Source organism: Thalassophryne amazonica, chromosome 15 (genome assembly GCF_902500255.1).
Source record: "Thalassophryne amazonica chromosome 15, fThaAma1.1, whole genome shotgun sequence".
Taxonomy (NCBI): domain Eukaryota; kingdom Metazoa; phylum Chordata; class Actinopteri; order Batrachoidiformes; family Batrachoididae; genus Thalassophryne; species Thalassophryne amazonica.
The window spans coordinates 45,301,970-45,322,410 of NC_047117.1; the positions used below are offsets into that span (position 1 = coordinate 45,301,970).

General features: G+C 40.5%; 1 protein-coding gene across 1 annotated transcript in view; it reads left to right on the top strand.

Annotated features, from left to right (window-relative positions):
• The window catches only part of LOC117525998 (histone lysine acetyltransferase CREBBP-like), a 228,177-nt gene that overhangs the window by 18,830 nt on the left and 188,906 nt on the right, over positions 1-20,441 (top strand). The window contains 4 exon segments of the mRNA XM_034187989.1: positions 10,943-11,155; positions 11,446-11,727; positions 12,039-12,218; positions 19,745-19,916. Coding sequence (XP_034043880.1) covers positions 10,943-11,155; positions 11,446-11,727; positions 12,039-12,218; positions 19,745-19,916 — 847 coding nt within the window.

Below are 20,441 nucleotides of genomic sequence, written 5' to 3' on the forward strand. Positions count from 1 at the left end.
AAGCCAGCTTGAGAGTATAGAGTAGCTTGGCCATCCATCGTGCCTTGTGGAGCGCTTCCGGTTGTTGGAAGGTCACTGCAGTCCGCTCTTCACCATCTGCATCCAGAAACACAAGACACAGCTGCACAAACTCATGGTAGTTATCTCGCTTGTGGTCAGTCACTTTTTTTGTGCACCTGACAAGTTCAGCACGTAACTTCCACAGGATTGGTTGCTTGTTGTTGCCAGGAATGTAGCGGGACCATTGGCTGCTGGGTTATTGTGGTAACAGGTTCCATTTCTCTCTCAGATGTGTGAACAAGTTAAAATCTAGCGAGCGTGATGACTCCACCTTCAGGTCTATGAAAACCTGGTTCAGGAGGACCTCACCAATGTGGTGCTGGCACCTAGACCAAAGTAGTGGTTGGTCTAGTGAGAGCTGTATGACAGTGCACGCTGCTGTAAGATGGCCGGTGTTTGATGCAGTGATGTCAGATGCCACGTTGACAGCCTGGTCAGCACAGCACCAGTCCTGCAGCAACTTGCATGTCAACCGGGCAATAATCACTCCTCAGTGGTTTGCTTCTTATATGCCAGGACACCAAGCAGTTTCAGCTGCTCTGCATCTCCAACCACCACTAGCTGCGTTTACATGGACCAAAAGTAATCTGATTGAACAATCAGATTGAACAATCGGATCAAAATCACGCCACGTAAACAGCTCCATCTGATTAGAATAGCCCAATCCAATCGAAATTACGATCGGGTTAGAGGAGGTGGTGTAACCCTGTTTTTAACCTGATGGCGTTCCATGTAAACAGCACATCGTATTGTCCGCCTGTGAGGAGCCTTACTGTGCATGGCTGTTACGTCACATCACCACGTGATGCTTCCTGCTCTGTGTTCGCGGAAATGGCGACAGAAAAAACAGAGCTGGACTTGACAAGAGCCAACACTCCTCAACGTTTTAAAAGAATTTAAAATAAGTGGAAAAGTTTGACAGACGTAAGTTGGCAGCACAGACTTTTGTCCGGAGTTAGCAGGTCAGTAGAGCAAATTAAAAACCGCTGGGAAGCAACGAGCGCTTTCTACAAGGAGAAGCTAAACGAGCAGAAGCGGCGCGGCTCTAACCAGCTTCACTTATTATGAATTAATGGAGTAATAATCAGAGGACGACCCTCTCCAAGGAGCACACTGGAGTAGAAGTCGGTTTTCCACCGGAGGAAAGTTCACCCGAGACACCGGAAAGTCTGGAGGTAAGTCCTGATAAAATCACGCTAACTCAACATTCCTTCTTTTTTTTTTTTTTTTTTCCCTCAAGACGTACTTTGAGCCAAATGTGTGGCTTTAGTTCAAGTTAATGTTGGGGATTCATGTTAAGTTATCCCATAAGTTTATTCGCGGAGTAAAGTGCATGAACACAGTCTGATCGAGTTAACCAACACTCTTTATCCTCGTTCACTTTAGTGCATCGCGTTAATTTCTGCTCTCATATATACAGATGATGATGATGATGATGATGATGATGATGATGTAAAGAGCACGTCGGAGGAGACTGATGACAGCAGCTTAACACAACCTGAAGACCACACAGAGGAGGCTCCAGACAAAAAAGTGAGTTTTTTTTAAAGAGTAATATGCTGCAAAATAAGACCGCAGTGAGTTATTGAAATTTCCTGTAGAGCTTGTTGAAAAAAATAATGTTCAAGTTATTGCATATTTATTTATTTATTTGGAGTGCTTTATTTTTTAGAAATGGTAATATTACAAACTTCCAGCAGAATATGATAATATCCTTTAGACAGTTGAGATTGTTTCATTTCAATTTTGTTTTCCTGTTTTGAGCTTTGTGAAGTAAAAAAAAAAAGCCGTGTGGATGAGTACAACATATTTGAGTATAGAAGCAGGATGATTCTTTGGTATAATACACGACTGAGAGATCCACAAAGAGAAAAACATAAACCCTCTTTTTCTTTGCTAACTGAAATTATACATTCTTTCTAGATCGAAAACCATCATCTGGTGATGCCAAGCTCCTGGGTGATCGATCAGCCCAGCAGAGATCTTTCCTGGACAACATGCAACAGCAGCATGAGAGGAATCTGGAAAGAGAAGAGAGGCTTCTTTCCAGGTTTATGGAAGAAAGTACCCTCTCAACTGAAAGCATTATAGGGCAACGGTTTGATGGTCTTCAGGCTCTCCTTTCTCAATCCTACCCATCAGCTCCACATTTACATGAACAAAGTTAGTCTGGGACCTCGCTGAGACAAGCATGTAACAGCCTGAAAATGACCACTCGTCCCAAGTGTTACTTAAAATACAGCTGGATTTTCTAAACTGCAGCAGCTGTAGGTTTTCCAAGGTACTCGGTATGCTCAGAATGACCAGTACATGTTTAGAAGGGTCATAGAAGAGTGTAAAATTTCTCATTTTTATATTTTAAGAAAAAAACATTAGGTCAAACGACCTACATACAGTCTGGAATCGCCACATATTTAGTATCTTAAACTTTCTGTTGTGGATGTTCCCTGATAATCTTTAAAACATTTAAGACCTCTAGATACTGCTGTTTGCCAAAGACAAGGTTTGTTTTGTATTTTCCACTTTAAATGCATATTCCACTGATAACAGGACTGAAAATAAAAATTTCATATTTGGAAAATGTTAATTTTCTTTGGATGTATGGTAATATGTTGACCCACTTATTTTAGCCATTTTCTCTTAAAATATCAAAATAGAAATTTTACAGTTTTCTTTGGCCCTCCCAAAGATGTACTGGTCATTTTCAACATGTTCAACACCTTGGAAAATCTCTAGCTGCTGCTGTTTAGAAAATACATCTGTATTTGAAGTAACACTTGTGATTAAAAAGGGTTTGGGCATTTTGGGCTGTTTGTCCTGGATAGAGATTTTGGCACATATCCCAAGTTGTTCATTGGGGTCATATTAGTCTGGAACAGGTGAGTTAATCTCTCCTAAATGATGTGCAAGCATCTCACCTTGGTCCTCTACTAAGTCCACTGTTTCATCACCAATCACAGCAAGCCACCTGACCACCCAACCCAAGTTACCACCTGTCACTTCGGCACACGCAGAATAATCAAAATAACAGTGGAAACATTGACTACAGCCTACACAACATGTAGAAATTGAATATAAGAAACTGGCCCTGATGTTTAGTTTCTTCAAAGTTTTCCTGATAGTATGTTATTTTGCTGACAAAGTGCCACCTTTAGGGTTTGGTTTTATGATCTGACATCACAGTAATGCCAGTTTAAGAAGTAATGCCTAGCTCTGATGTAAGTGATTAAAAGTTTTTAGCACTATATTTTTAACCAAATTGTTGTGGTGCTGCCAGGTTTTTATTTTATATATGTGTATGGAAGAAAGTTGTATTCACTTTAATAAAAAAAGAGAAAGTGTGTTTGTCAGATTTTTTTTTTTTTTGTTATTATTTTGTTAATGGAGATGACCATTTCGGAGAGGGAAGTGATTGAACATGTACTCCTTCAATGCTATCGTTGTCCAGGCTGAGGAAAGATGCCATTAAAGTGACCAGCGTTCTCCAACCAGTTGTTGCTTGCGTTGTTCCTCTCATTTTGACAGAAATTAGGAAGTGCACAGCAGGTTGCTATCACAGCGGGTGTAAAGGTGAAGTGAAAATCTCTTGTCTTCAGTAGCACCCTCCACCTCGACTTCAAAATCCCTAAAGTGTTTTCTACTGTTAGACAGAGTGAGCTGAGGTTCACATTAACAAATTTCTCCTCTGGGTTCAGATGTGTAGAATTTATGCAGCCTTTCAGCAACCAGTCGAGGAGTGGATCTGCAGGGTCACCAATGATTTGTAGCCGTACGTCTTCGCCCTTAGTGTTTTTCACAGCCTAAAACAGAAAATGGTTATGTATTTTAAAATTCTGATGCTTAATGAGTCATTATATTAAGAATAAATCAGGCGAACAAAGCACAGGGTGTAGTGGATATGACTTTTTTCCTCTTAAGTTTGAAAGGTATTTGGCAGTTGTTGAGCTCTCAAAGGTCTGAATGGCACAAAACATTGGAATCTTGGGCTTTTCCAGGCATTTTGCAACTGCAAAATCTCAAAGCAAACAACTTGTTTTAGTTGAGTAAAGTAGGTAGGAAATGTAAAAAGGCCTCACACACAAGGTTTGTTTCATTTATTCATGAAACTGATTTATTGTCATATTTTGCAAAAGTTCATTGTTTAAAATAAGTTTTGTGAGATTTCATAGTGGACTCTACCTAAAAGCCACAGAAAAAAAAGTTAGCATAAGTCATAAAAGTGGTAGCTGTGACGTTATTGATTGTGGGTCAGTGAAAACGACAGATGTTCAGAAATAACCTACCTGCATGTGTCTGTGAGTCCCGTCAGTTATTTGAGGAATATGATGCGTTTCCTCAAAGCTCCGTCTGATCTCCAAAGCTTCTTTTTCATTTGGCTCGTAAATCAGCTGTTTAATCCGTCGGTGTTTTCATTACGGCCCTCTGTGCTACATCACGTAAAAACACATTCCGCCGCGCTCGTTTCTTTCTGAACAAGTCCTGAAGAAGAAGCATGTTCCTCTGATGCTGCAGTTTCAAAAGAAACGTGTAAAAAATAACAGTAATCTTGATTACGCCGGCTAACAAATCCATTGTTTATACGGGCGTGCTTCCGGGTACAACTCATTTGCGTATGTCACAAACGGCAGACGTCACAACGCAAAGCATTATGGGATTGCTCTACTGACTGAATCGGATCGTAACCACGGTGCATGTAAACACGCACAGGAAGCGGATCACTTTAGGGCACGTTCATGTAAACAGGACAGTCTGATCCACCAATCGGATAGAATTCAATCAGATCAGAAATAAAGTGTCCATGTAAACGTAGCTACTGTTAAGATGCTCCTCCAGCTGGCGCACATTGCTGAGCATCGGTGTTAACTTGCTGTCCCAGTGTAGGGTGCACAATGGAGGTTGTGTCCAGTATCGCCCCTCGTGTTTAACAGTAAAGTCAATTAAACTTTACATGTTTACAGGGTTGCGACCAGGAAGCAGAGTTGTAGTCTTACACACCTCTCTGCAGCTTCTCTCCCCCTGCCATCCCCTCATTACCCCATCCCCGTAGAGACGGTGCCTGCTCCCAGACTACCAATAACCAGCAAAAATCTATTTAAGCATAAAAATTCAAAAAGAAAAATAATATAGCACCTTCAACTGCACCACAGACTAAAACAGTTAAATGTGGTCTATTAAACATTAGGTCTCTCTCGTCTAAGTCCCTGTTGGTAAATGATATAATAATTGATCAACATATTGATTTATTCTGCCTTACAGAAACCTGGTTACAGCAGGATGAATATGTTAGTTTAAATGAGTCAACACCCCCGAGTCACACTAACTGTCAGAATGCTCCCAGCACGGCCGGGGCGGAGGATTAGCAGCAATCTTCCATTCCAGCTTATTAATTAATCAAAAACCCAGACAGAGCTTTAATTCATTTGAAAGCTTGACTCTTAGTCTTGTCCATCCAAATTGGAAGTCCCAAAAACCAGTTTTATTTGTTATTATCTATCGTCCACCTGGTCGTTACTGTGAGTTTCTCTGTGAATTTTCAGACCTTTTGTCTGACTTATTGCTTAGCTCAGATAAGATAATTATAGTGGGCGATTTTAACATCCACACAGATGCTGAGAATGACAGCCTCAACACTGCATTTAATCTATTATTAGACTCTATTGGCTTTGCTCAAAAAGTAAATGAGTCCACCCACCACTTTAATCATATCTTAGATCTTGTTCTGACTTATGGTATGGAAATTGAAGACTTAACAGTATTCCCTGAAAACTCCCTTCTGTCTGATCATTTCTTAATAACATTTACTCTGATGGACTACCCAGCAGTGGGGAATAAGTTTCATTACACTAGAAGTCTTTCAGAAAGCGCTGTAACTAGGTTTAAGGATATGATTCCTTCTTTATGTTCTCTAATGCCATATACCAACACAGTGCAGAGTAGCTACCTAAACTCTGTAAGTGAGATAGAGTATCTCGTCAATAGTTTTACATCCTCATTGAAGACAACTTTGGATGCTGTAGCTCCTCTAAAAAAGAGAGCTTTAAATCAGAAGTGCCTGACTCCGTGGTATAACTCACAAACTCGTAGCTTAAAGCAGATAACCCGTAAGTTGGAGAGGAAATGGCGTCTCACTAATTTAGAAGATCTTCACTTAGCCTGGAAAAAGAGTCTGTTGCTCTATAAAAAAGCCCTCCGTAAAGCTAGGACATCTTTCTACTCATTACTAATTGAAGAAAATAAGAACAACCCCAGGTTTCTTTTCAGCACTGTAGCCAGGCTGACAAAGAGTCAGAGCTCTATTGAGCTGAGTATTCCATTAACTTTAACTAGTAATGACTTCATGACTTTCTTTGCTAACAAAATTTTAACTATTAGAGGAAAAAATGACTCATAACCATCCCAAAGACGTATCGTTATCTTTGGCTGCTTTCAGTGATGCCGGTATTTGGTTAGACTCTTTCTCTCCGATTGTTCTGTCTGAGTTATTTTCATTAGTTACTTCATCCAAACCATCAACATGTTTATTAGACCCCATTCCTACCAGGCTGCTGAAGGAAGCCCTACCATTATTTAATGCTTCGATCTTAAATATGATCAATCTATCTTTGTTAGTTGGCTATGTACCACAGGCTTTTAAGGTGGCAGTAATTAAACCATTACTTAAAAAGCCATCACTTGACCCAGCTATCTTAGCTAATTATAGGCCAATCTCCAACCTTCCTTTTCTCTCAAAAATTCTTGAAAGGGTAGTTGTAAAACAGCTAACTGATCATCTGCAGAGGAATGGTCTATTTGAAGAGTTTCAGTCAGGTTTTAGAATTCATCATAGTACAGAAACAGCATTAGTGAAGGTTACAAATGATCTTCTTATGGCCTCGGACAGTGGACTCATCTCTGTGCTTGTTCTGTTAGACCTCAGTGCTGCTTTTGATACTGTTGACCATAAAATTTTATTACAGAGATTAGAGCATGCCATAGGTATTAAAGGCACTGCGCTGCGGTGGTTTGAATCATATTTGTCTAATAGATTACAATTTGTTCATGTAAATGGGGAATCTTCTTCACAGACTAAAGTTAATTATGGAGTTCCACAAGGTTCTGTGCTAGGACCAATTTTATTCACTTTATACATGCGTCCCTTAGGCAGTATTATTAGACGGTATTGCTTAAATTTTCATTGTTACGCAGATGATACCCAGCTTTATCTATCCATGAAGCCAGAGGACACACACCAATTAGCTAAACTGCAGGATTGTCTTACAGACATAAAGACATGGATGACCTCTTAATTTCCTGCTTTTAAACTCAGATAAAACTGAAGTTATTATACTTGGCCCCACAAATCTTAGAAACATGGTGTCTAACCAGATCCTTACTCTGGATGGCATTACCCTGACCTCTAGTAATACTGTGAGAAATCTTGGAGTCATTTTTGATCAGGATATGTCATTCAAAGCGCATATTAAACAAATATGTAAGACTGCTTTTCTGCATTTACGCAATATCTCTAAAATCAGAAAGGTCTTGTCTCAGAGTGATGCTGAAAAACTAATTCATGCATTTATTTCCTCTAGGCTGGACTATTGTAATTCATTATTATCAGGTTGTCCTAAAAGTTCCCTAAAAACCCTTCAGTTAATTCAAAATGCTGCAGCTAGAGTACTGACAGGGACTAGAAGGAGAGAGCATATCTCACCCATATTGGCCTCTCTTCATTGGCTTCCTGTTAATTCTAGAATAGAATTTAAAATTCTTCTTCTTACTTATAAGGTTTTGAATAATCAGGTCCCATCTTATCTTAGGGACCTCATAGTACCATATCACCCCAATAGAGCGCTTCGCTCTGACTGCAGGCTTACTTGTAGTTCCTAGGGTTTGTCAGAGTAGAATGGGAGGCAGAGCCTTCAGCTTTCAGGCTCCTCTCCTGTGGAACCAGCTCCCGATTCAGATCAGGGAGACAGGGCTGGATCAGGTGACCCTGAACCATCCCTTAGTTATGCTGCTATAGACGTAGACTGCTGGGGGGTTCCCATGATGCACTGTTTCTTTCTCTTTTTGCTCTGTATGCACCACTCTGCATTTAATCATTAGTGATCGATCTCTGCTCCCCTCCACAGCATGTCTTTTTCCTGGTTCTCTCCCTCAGCCCCAACCAGTCCCAACAGAAGACTGCCCCTCCCTGAGCCTGGTTCTGCTGGAGGTTTCTTCCTGTTAAAAGGGAGTTTTTCCTTCCCACTGTAGCCAAGTGCTTGCTCACAGGGGGTCGTTTTGACCGTTGGGGTTTTACATAATTATTGTATGGCCTTGCCTTACAATATAAAGCGCCTTGGGGCAACTGTTTGTTGTGATTTGGCGCTATATAAAAAAATCGATTGATTGATTGATTGATGTGTCCGACATCCATCATTGCTGCACAAAACTCAGGGTAAGGCCACATGAACATGTCCCATTGACCTCCATTCATTTTGTCTATAGGACAAATGAATGGAGAATCTTGAAAGTTGAATTCTGAGAAATGTCCAAGTTGCCTAAAGGACAAACAAACAACTTTTTCTTTGATAACCCTATAGAACATGTTACTGTATAAAAGTTCACTGTACTAAACATTTTCAGGTCAACCTTTTGACAATTAGACTAAAAATTGCACAATTTCTAAATTTCACAAAAGTTTGTGTTAGGTGGCCCCCCCCCCCAAATCCCCAATGGAATTCCTCCAAACTTTGCAAAAGTCAGTTTTATGTTAATTGGAACAACATGGAATGCCAGCCAAATTGATATTTTGAAATTAAAATTTCCCATTCAAATTTGACACAAATTTGAGGCCCACTCCTCCATACAGATCTTCTCTAGATCTTTCAGGTTTAGAGTTTCAGCTCCCTCCAAAGATTTTCTATTGAGTTCAGGTCTGGAGACTGACTTGGCCACTCCAGGACCTTGAAATGCTTTTTACGGAAACCCCTCCTTAGTTGCCCTCGGTGTGTGTTTCGGGTCATTGTCATGCTGGAAGACCCATCCATGACCCATCTACAATGCTCTTACTGAGGGAAGGAGGTTGTTTGCCAAAGTCTCGCAATACATGACCCCATCCATCCTCCTTTCAAATACGGTGCAGTTGTCCTGTCCCCTTTGCAGAAGTATGATGTTTCCACCCCCCATGCTTCACGGTTGAGACGGTTTTCTTGGGGTTGTTCTCATCCTCCAAACACGCCGACTGGAGTTGATTCCAAAAAGCTCTATTTTGGTCTCAGCTGACCACATGACCTTCTCCCATGCCTCCTCTGGATCATCCAGATGGTCACTGGTGAACTTCAAACAGTCCTGGACATGTGCTGGCTTGAGCAGAGGGACCTTGCTGCCCTGCAGGATTTGAGACCATGACAGCATCATGTGTTACTAATGTAAACTTTGTGACTGTGGTCCCAGCTCTCTTCAGGTCATTGAACAGGTCCTCCCAGATAGTTCTGAGCTTTCTCAGAATCATCCTTACCCCACTAGGCGAGAGCTTTCATGGAGCCCCAGACCGAGGAAGATTGACAGTCATCTTATGTTTCTTCCATCTTGTAATAATTACACCAGCAGTTGTTGCCTTCTCACCAAGCTGCTTGCCTATTGTCCTGTAGCCCATCCCAGCCTTGTGCAGGTCTGCAGTTTTGTCCCTGGTGTCCTTAGACAGCTCTTTGGTCTTGGCCATGGTGGATAGGTTGGAGTGTGATTGATTGCATGGACAGGTGTCTTTTATACAGGTAACAAGTTCAAATAGGTGCCATTAATACAGGTAAAGAGTGCAGAATAGGATGGCTTCTTAAAGAAATACTAACAGGTCTGTGAGAGCCAGAATTCTTGCTGATTGGTAGGGGATCAAATACTTATTTCATGCAATAAAATGCAAATTAATTAAAAATCAAACAATGTGATTTTCTGGATTTTGTTTTTTAGATTCTCACAGTTGAAGTGTACCTACAATAAAAATTACAGACCTGTACATTCTTTGTAGGTGGAAAAACCTGCAAAATCGACAGTGGATTAAATAGTTATTTTCCGTACTGTATATATGAATGTAAACAAAGTACCATTTAAAAAGTGGTTGTAAACATTTAGGGCAGTGATTGTGAAACTGAGGCACAGAAGCCAATGCTGTTAAGGTGCTAAATGTAGGAGGAGGCATGTTTGGTTGGTTGTTGTCTGGGTGGGGGGTTTCGTGCGCAATACATGTGAACCCGGGGATGAAGCTGTTTGTCAGCTTGCTGGTGAAGGACTTTGTTGACCTGTATCATCTTCTGGAGGGGAACAGGTCAAACGGGGTGGGCAGGATGTGTGGGGTCTCCTGTGATGGCCTTGGTTCTCCTCAGGCAGCAGGATGTGGTGATGGTTTCCACGCTGGGCAGAGGGTAGCCGATGATCTTTTGGGCAGTGTCCATGACCCTCTGCACCGCCTTTCTGTCCTCGGCTGTGGAGCCTGCGTACCACACACTCAGACAGTATGCCAGTATGCTTTTCCCGGGGAGTGATAAAAGGCCTACAGCAGGTTTATGTCCAGATTGTTCTACCTGAGGACACGCAGGAAGTGTAGCCACGGCTGAGGCTTCTTAACCAGAGCCCTGGTATTGGGGGTTCAGGAGTGGTCTGCGGAGATGTGTGTGCCTAGAGACCTCAAGGTGGTGACAGTCGGCCCTATACGGTGTCTCGTCCCATCACAGTGGACTCCAACCACTGTGGTATCTTCTGCATCTTTTATGATGTGGTTGGTTGGATGGGTTTGTAAAGATTTGTAGTGTTAAGAGTGTTTTCTTCTGATGTGTTAAAATGGGAATTTGTTTTAGTAAAACAGCTGGTTATAGAAGTTGGAGCCTGCTCATTGCTGTCTTTTCATTTTTGTCGCTTGTAGATGGGAATGTCTCCTTCCAGGATGCCTCAGGCCCAGGGTATGATGGCCACTCATGGTGGTGCCAACATGGTAGGCCAGACCCCAATCCAAGGACAGTTTCTAGCTCAGCCCCAGTTTCCACCCGGTTCTACTGCTGTTGCTGCACCAAATGCAATGAATGTCACTGTTGGTTCTGCCATGGGACAGCCACCAGCACAGGCTGCTGTCACCCAGGTGAGACAATGACATTTGTGGATTGCTAGTGATAATTATAGCAATGGGCTTCTTTATGTAATGCTGTCCCTTTCTGAAACATAGCACAGGTTTCTGTTAATTTGATATAGTTGTTGAACTAAGCTACAACTAATTAAATATATCATGCTGCACTTAAATTATTCTTATCTTAATCACAAGATGCTCTCTGAACCTAATATTTGTGGTGTTTGTCTGTTTGCTTTGTTTTGTCTGCTTTTGTTGTGTGCGTATGTCTGCTTGCCTTTTTTGTTGTTGTTTGCCCTCTCCAGCAGCAGCAGAGTGCAAACCTCCCTGTGAATGCCATTGGCCCCTCGCTGGGCCTACAGCTAGCCTCCTCACAAACCCCATTGCACTCCACACCTCCACCTGCTTCCTCCTCTGCCTCTGTGGCTGGGGGGGCTACTAACTTGCCGCATCCCCAGCCCTCCAGCCGCTGCCCCACCCCCACCCTCCCTGCCCCAGTCCAAGGTGGCACACCACCATGCCCCACTCAGCTTCAAACCCAGGCAGAGCTCCCTGCAGCACCACAGACCCAGCCTCCAACAACACCGGTGAGACTGAGACCTTCCGCATGCCCTTCCTCCAAACTCCCATCCCTTTTACTGTCATGTACCAACCCATTCCATCCATATTCCTGTTTGTTTTATAACTTTTTCTGCACTACCCTGTTGCCTCAATCACATAGGAATGTTGCATCTTTCAACTTCAAGAACAGTTCAATAGACGTAGGAGGTGTTCAATTGTGTAGCTTCAGCCATGCATGTAAACAAGGAAATGAGCTCTTACAAAGACCTTACATGATTGATTGTGGTTTTCCTCCCTCCCTGTTGTTATTTTATTTATTTATTTTGCCCCCTCCCAGTTGTCTCAACCAGGACCCAGTTTAGACAGTTGTGCACCTACACCAGCCTCAGCCACCAGTGCTGACTTGCACTCGCAGCATGTTAGTGCAGATCTGCCTGTCCAGGAGATCAAAGCTGAAGCCCACCATGATCAGCAGGAGTTTGAGGCTGCCGGTGGTAAAACTGAAACCAAGATGGAGGTAGGTTAGGACACCTCTTTAGGTACACATTTTGTGATTAATACTGCATTTAATGCTTTCACTCTCGAGTAATTGTTTTTCTCATTATATCCCCACAAACAAATATTATATAGAATGTATATGTTTCTGTGTAGGCTCTCAGTTGTCCAGGTGGTTTCCATAGTAGAGAAGCTTGAATCTTCGACTGGACTGGGTTGCTTGACGTGAGGACGTTTCGCTTCAAATCACAGAAGCTTCCTCAGCTAAAATTCTTGCTCTGGTAGTCTGACTTCTGTCTTGACTCTTGTAGAGAAGAATAAACCAGAAGCCAACAAAAGCTGGAGTTTTTTAACCTAACCAGACTCCACCTACCGAGAGGCTGACTGCTATAGGCTAGTGACTAAACAATAGCTCTAATTAGCACCTATTGTGCTCTAGTTAGCACTCTCCTAATGACAGGACGGAAGCCTCCCCTGATGGCTCCCTTGATGACTCTCTCCTGATGACGTGAATGACTCATTACCACGAACAAAAGACTGAAACTGCTTTGACCTGAGTACCACATTGTAAACAGGGGACAAAGCGTGTCTGAGACCCGCTCCGCGGTTAAGGCTGGGTTTCAACTGTTTTACAAAGAATGCTTCCTTGACACCTCTCTCAAACCATTTCTTCTCTCTGGTTAAGATTTTAACTTCCTTGTGCTCAAACGTGTGGTTAGTGTATTTCAGGTGGAGATGAACTGCAGACTGAGGTCCACTGGCAACCTCTCTGCGGTGCTGGTATAGCCTCTTATGTAAAAGTTGCTTCGTCTCACCTATGTAGTGTTCATTACAGTTTTCCTGACATCTGATATGATATACTACATTGCTGTGTTTGTAACTAGGGATCCTGTCCTTAGGGTGAACTAATTTCTGTCTCAAGGTGTTGACTGGTTTAAAGTAAACTGGGATTTTGTGCTGTCTGAAGATCCTCTGTAGTTTTTCTCCTAGTCCTGCTAAATAAGGGAGAGACACTCCTCTTCTTCTTGTCTCCGTCTCCTGTCTATCTGGTCTCTTTGTTTTCTGGGACTTCTGCACTTTGTCCAGGGACCAACGTGGGTGCCCACATACTGTGAGGGCTTTCCGTACAAGTTGTTGCTCTTTAGCCCTTCCCTCTGCAGTTGTGGGCACCTGTAGGGCTCTGTGTTGAAGAGTTCTGATCACACCGAGCTTGTGTTCAATGGGGTGGTTTGAGCCAAAGAGCAGATATTGGACTCCAATATCAAGTTCACACATGAGGATGCCAGAAACAACCATTTAGCCTTCTTGGACTGTGATGTTACGATTAGAGAGAACAGGCAGCTCCAGACAGAGGTTTACAGAAAACCCACTCACACTGACCAGTATCTGCTCTTTGGCTCAAACCACCCCCTTGAACACAAGCTCGGGGTGATCAGGACTCTTCAAGCAGTTCATCTCCACCTGAAAGACACTAACCACACGTTTGAGGACAAGGAAGTTAAAATCTTAGCCAGAGAGAAGAAATGGTTTGAGATAGGTGTCAAGGAAGCATTCTTTGTAAAACAGTTGAAACCCAGCCTTAACCGCGGAGCGGGTCTCAGACATGCTTTGTCCCCTGTTTACAATGTGGTACCCAGGTCAAAGCAGTTTGTCTTTTGTTCGTGGTAATGAGTCATTCACGTCATCAGGAGAGAGTCATCAAGGGAGCCATCAGGGGAGCCTTCAGTCCTGTCATTAGGAGAGTGCTAACTAGAGCACAATAGGTGCTAATTAGAGCTATTGTTTAGTCACTAGCCTATAGCAGTCAGCCTCTCGGTAGGTGGAGTCTGGTTAGGTTAAAAAACTTGGCTTCTGGTTTATTCTTCTCTACAAGAGTCAAGACAGAAGTCAGACTACCAGAGCAAGAATTTTAGCTGAGGAAGCTTCTGTGATTTGAAGCGAAACGTCCTCACATCAAGCAACTCAGTCCAGTCGAAGATTCAAGCTTCTCTACTATAGAATGTATAGGAATCACTGTCTGTCGATACTTCTTGTAAGTAGATGCCTCTAAAATGGTGTGTTTCAATATGTCTTCACACATTCCTTGCACATCATATCATCAAGGGGAGGTAATTGGACCTTGTTACATTGATGCGTCATACGGTATATTGAATTCTTCGTGGAGCTTCTCCTAAAGTGCTTTCTGGTTTTCAGTGAAACTAAATACAATGACTGCAATGTGGCCATTATATGGGTACATCTGAATTCTTAGTTAACATATACTAAGGATGGAACCAGTATCCAGTATTGGGATTGTGTAATTCGGAAAATACAGATACAGCCTGCGACATTTTCCGATACCGAAGAGGAGCCACTGTGAAACCTCTCAACTGCTGCTGCAGTTCAAAAAAAAGTGAGAGACTTGAGGCGCTGTTCCAAGACACCTGATTATTTTGGCATAACTACACCACGCAGTAACCACACACACTAAAACACTCCGCCACACACACTAAAAACACACTCTAAGCATGGCAAATATCACACAACTTTCAAAACTGATCGCTTTCTGCTTTTCACTCAGCATGAAACCACAATTTCCTTTTGCTCAACAACCAAATTACGTGGATTGGGGATCATTGTTTATTACGTAATATATTTTACACCAGTGATAAAGAAAAATACTTGTTTGCTGTTGTGGACAGAGAGAGACAGAAGAAAAGTCCTATTTGCAAAATGCGTGCGCGCACACACACACACACACACACTGGGTTCCTGAGTTTTCCACCAGTGATAAACACCCCTTTCTCCTGCTGAAGATGAGGGAGTCGTATTTCATTCCAGCCCTCTCGCTACTGCCGTAAATGAAGAAATTAGTTGTTTTAGCTGCAGGTGTCTGCATAATGCGCAGCAAATATGAGAATATTATCTAGGCAAAAAAACTTGAGTAAATTATTAATCAAAATTCAAGTTATACATGGCCTATTAACAAAATTTAAAAAGTAGTATGGAGGTTGAATACCACATGTTCAACATGTATTCAGATAGACACTCAGAGTGGAGTGTATTGTGTGTTACGTCCGCTTAATTAGATCATGTGACTTTTTATGCAGTGGCGCATTAAAATCCTTCCAGTCACTGCACAAGGTGATGTTATAAGCTAAAATAAGTTATAATAAAAATCTGAAAAATTTGCATTCATATTTAATTCAGTTTACTATTATTGATTAAAATAGTAGATATTGAATATATCAGTCAGAGCAAACTGAAGTCAGATAATCTCATAAGTTTCATGTAGTATCCATTTTGCAAAATTGTTTTTTATTTAAATTCATAAATAAACTGAATCATCTGCAATAATGCTAACTGAAGTTGGGTGCTATTCAGTCAGAGAAAGTGTGCACCATTGACAGAAAAAGGAAAATATGCACAAATCATAGTTAACTTTTATTTGATCTCATATTTTGATGTAGTGAATGATCATTGATCTGAAGCTTTTATTATTTCATATAAAATGAAGCAGATTATTTAGATGTCTTATTATATAGTACGATATATTGAGTTATGCTGGTACCATAAAAAAAAATTGGCAAGTGACACTGTATACAACTTTTCTTGCTGTTCAAATACACATTTTACTTAGAAAAAATCACTTTCGAGGGTTATATCTTGTTCAGATATAACTGAGAACACAGATTTGTTTAAAGTAAGAATTGTGTGTCAAGAATCTACCAGAATGCACCAAAATGCACAATTTTCAAAAAAAGGATGCACTGTATCGTCCAAAATAAAACTAGGATGCTTAGAAATGCTGTGTTTAAAATTCTGTGCTCTGTTAAAACAGCACTTGGGAAAATTTTGAAGAAAACATTAAATTTCATAGGGGGCTAATAATTTTGTTCTCAAATGTACTTGTGCTCTAGTATTTTTCATTAGTTTTTTTTTATTTTTTACCTCTTTCAATGAAGCTGGAGGAGGTGATGTTTTTGCGCGTTTGTTTGTTTGTGAACAGCCTGGAGTCCACAATTTTTCATATCATTGTGACATTTTTACTGAAGATTCATATCCTGATAGGCAAGAAGTGATTCAGTTTTCAAGGTCCAAGGTCAAAGTCAGGAAAAATTCCTTATCTTTAACATTGAAGAAATTTTCAAAAATTCATAATTCAGTCAAAAGAAAATAAAATTTATTTCATATTTGAGAGCCTTGTGTGGGATGGTATCCTTTATCGACTGACAAAGTTTGATCAGAATCTGATCCAGATTACAGATTTTGTGGCCATTTAAATTTAACATTGAAAACCCCATTTAATGTATATTTTACATTATATCTTAATCAAACATTCCCCGGTCACTTTCATATTTGAAAGTGAGGTGCACACTGGCACTCACTATCACTTGGCAAAGTTTGATCTGGATCTGATTCGGATGGATTTTGTGGACATTCCAATTTAATATTGGAAAACTCATTTGGTGTACATTTTGCATTAAATCTGTCAAAGTGCCTCAGTCACTCTCATTTTTCTGTTATGAATTTACCTACACCACCAAACCTGAATGGAGGTTCCAATTTTATGCCATCTTGTCTATCTTCCAAGTTATCAGTCAGAAACCAAGTGCCAAGAAGCAGTGACAAATTGTGCACTGCAGAGATAACCAAAGTTCTGTGAAAATTATCAAAAAAAAAAAAAAAAAAATCAGAAACCAAAAGAGTTGGGAAAAAAACCCTGACAACACCACACACACAAAAAAAACTTTGATTCAAGTTCATTAACTAAATACATACTCCTGACATTTGATCACATCTAATATAGCTTATGAGTGTCATAGCTATATAGCTTATGCTAAATACTGATCGTGCCTCTTTACTTAAGAAAAAATCTAAGTCTTTTTCAACATCTAAATTGTTTTTTTCTACCTGCTATACTCCATTTGCGGGAAGAATAAAAAACATAATTTATAAATATTGGCACATTTTGAAGAGTGATCCCACACTTAAAGACATCTGTGCTGAACTGCCTAAATTTATATTTAGGCGTGCCCGAAATATTTGTGATAGACTTGTTCATTCAGCTATGATCATTCCCGTCTCAACTGCCTGGCCCTCCAGCCCACCAAAAGGTTTCTTCAGATGTGGTAATTGTGCAGACTGTTCATATTCCACTAATGCTTCATGTTTCTCTCATCCTCGCACTGGTAAGCAATATCCTATTTCTTCATTTATCAATTGTAATACTACTCATGTAGTATATATTTTAAAATGCCCTTGTGGATTGGCATATATTGGCCAAACAAAACGTCAACTCAAATTACGGATAGCTGAACATAAAACAGCAATCCGTACTCAGAATTTAACCTATGCCATGGCAAGGCACTATAAACAGGCTGGTCATGGCTCTCCAGCATCTTTAAAAATTTGGGGGCATTGAGAGAATCATAGCTCCACCCAGAGGTGGTGATATTATTAAAAACTCTTATGTAGAGAAGCATTTTGGATTTACACTTTAGGCACTTTGGAACCTTTTGGTCTGAATGAAGATCTAAAATTTACTTTTCTTTAATAATTGTTTTTTAGTCTGGTTTTAGTTTTGTGTGTTTTGGGACAGTGTGTTTCTAAGCATGAATTGATTACTAATTGAGTGAGTGTTGTGTCTGACGGATGGTCATGCCCCTTTGGAAGCATCAGGACACCTGCTTCTTATTAGTATTTAAGCTGTACCATCTCTGTCTTTGCAGGACTCTGAGGAAGATGTGACTCTCACATCGAAACGTTAGTCCCGTGTACATTTTTACTTTCAGCACCTTATTAAATTGTCTGGCACTTATTTCTGTGTTGCACCAGTTATTTTTCTCTTTTACAAATTAGTCCTATCTGGTTGCACCAGATTTGTTTGTGCTATACAGAAGAGCGGTGAACTCTTTGTTTTTGCTCTGTAGCTTATGAAAAGTTAGAGCTAACAGGACTTTGACCTTGAAAATTTTTTCCAAAGTAAAATTTTGTGGAATTGGAAACAAGTGTTGGTGGACGTTTGTGCTCCACCACCGCTGTGCTCTAATTTTTTCTTTTTTGCTTTGTTTTTTTGCAGGAGTTATTTATATGCATACATTGTTGGGATTTTTTTTTTGCAGTCTTTGTTTCATTATGTATAGCACTTTGTATATTTATAACATCAAATTCTTTTTCAAAAAGACTGAGGATGTCTACATTTTCTGGCGAGAGGATAATAATTTTATTTCCATAACACTTTCAGAATCAACACTCTGCAAATGTCCCCTCCCACCACCCCCAATTGTCTTCTTCCCTCAGAGCTCATTGAAAGTTTCAGCTGCACACGGAACAGCACACAATAAATAACGTGTGCAGAAATAAATGAACAAATCCAAAAATAATGTTTATAATTGTTTTTATGCAATGTGTCTATTTTCAGATTTATTTTTCAATTATTTTTCTTTCTAAATGCTAATCAGATAAAACATAAGATGAGAGTAGTAAAGGAATTAAAGAACATGTTATCTTGTAATGTTAAAGTAGCGAATGAACCATAAAATGAAAGGTTTAATGCAGCACTACAATTTAACAAACCCTTCTCTGACCTAAGTGCTGTGCCATGACAAAATGTTATCCAAATCTATCCACTATTTTATTGAGATATTATGTGCATAAATAAGCAACCAGACTGGAAGAATTGCTTAACCTCAGCGTCTTTCTTGTTAGAAGATTGAAGTAATGAATGACATACCAACACCAGGAGTTAACAATATACAAATAATGAATGTTTATGAGTTCAATGGTATGAATATTTCATGAGGTGAAACCTGGAATGTTCCATTCAATGAGGTGAAGCTGAGTTGAATGGTACATTCCAGCTTTCAATGAATTAAATATTTGTTTTATATCACGGCTAAAATAGATCTTTGTCATTTGATGTTTTATTAATTTCTAAACATTCTGGTATGCATCGCTGGTGCTTTGTTGTCAACGGTCCAACACAAACTTTAAATAGGAGTCCAGAATTGTTCCCTGTCAACTTGGAAAAACAGTTGGGTAGTTAAAAAATAATCATGATGATGTAGTCCGTGATGCCATGCAATGACTTTGTGTACTTCCAAAAAAAAGAAAAGAAAAAGACTTCAGTCCAGCGAAAAATCACATAAGAAATTAGTCTAGCTCTCGATCCTAGCTTCATCCTCTTCACCCTAACAGCTCTTCATGCCTCCAGGTAGCTTACAGCATAGTGGATTTGGTTTTTCGGGGTTTTTTTGTGTTAGAAGAATCAGCCCAGTCAGTTAGCCCCTTTAAATCGTCATCCGTCAGCAAAGCAAACTCTGCCATGTTTAGTTAAATGGCATCCCCACTAGTGGGCGGTGGTCACAGCGTGCAATGGTACAAAATGTATGGAACCAAATTTGCACAGTAAATGGAACGCCCCACAAATGGGACAAATAATCCATGTCATGAAACTAAAAGCACCAGTCAAATGACAAGGATCCACTCAGCCCTTATATTATAGGATGATATTGGTTGGTTGGTTGGTTGGTTGGTTAGTTGACTTGTATGCCTGTTTGTCTCCAGACTGAAGATAGTTCTGCTTCAGTGATGGTCAAGGAGGAGCCAGATATAAAACAGGGACCAATGGTGGTGGAGGAGAAAAAGCCTGAAATAAAGTTGGAACCCAAAGAAGAAGAAGAAGAAGGTGTAACAAGCAGCACAACCTCCTCATCCCCATCTCAGCCACGTAGGAAAAGTAAGTCTGGAACACAGGAGTGAATGGAGTTCTTTCTTTTGTTGATGCCCAGGTATTTCAACATCTGCTCATACGATAGTGTTCAGAATAATAGTAGTGCTGCGTGACTTAAAAAGATTAATCCAGGTTTTGAGTATATTTGTTAGTGTTACATGGGAAACAAGGTAGCAGTAGATCCGGTAGAGTCTCACAAATCCAACAAGACCAGGCATTCATGATATGCACACTCTTAAGGCTATGAAATTGGGCTATTAGTAAAAAAAAAAAAAAAAAAGTAGAATACGGGGTGTTCACAATAATAGTAGTTTGGCATTCAGTCAGTGAGTTTGTCAATTTTGTGGAACAAACAGGTGTGAATCAGGTGTCCCCTATTTAAGGACGAAGCCAGCACCTGTTGAATATGCTTTTCTCTTTGAAAGCCTGAGGAAAATGGGACGTTCAAGATATTGTTCAGAAGAACAGCGTAGTTTGATTAAAAAGTTGATTGGCGAGGGGAGAACTTATACGCAGGTGCAAAAAGTTATA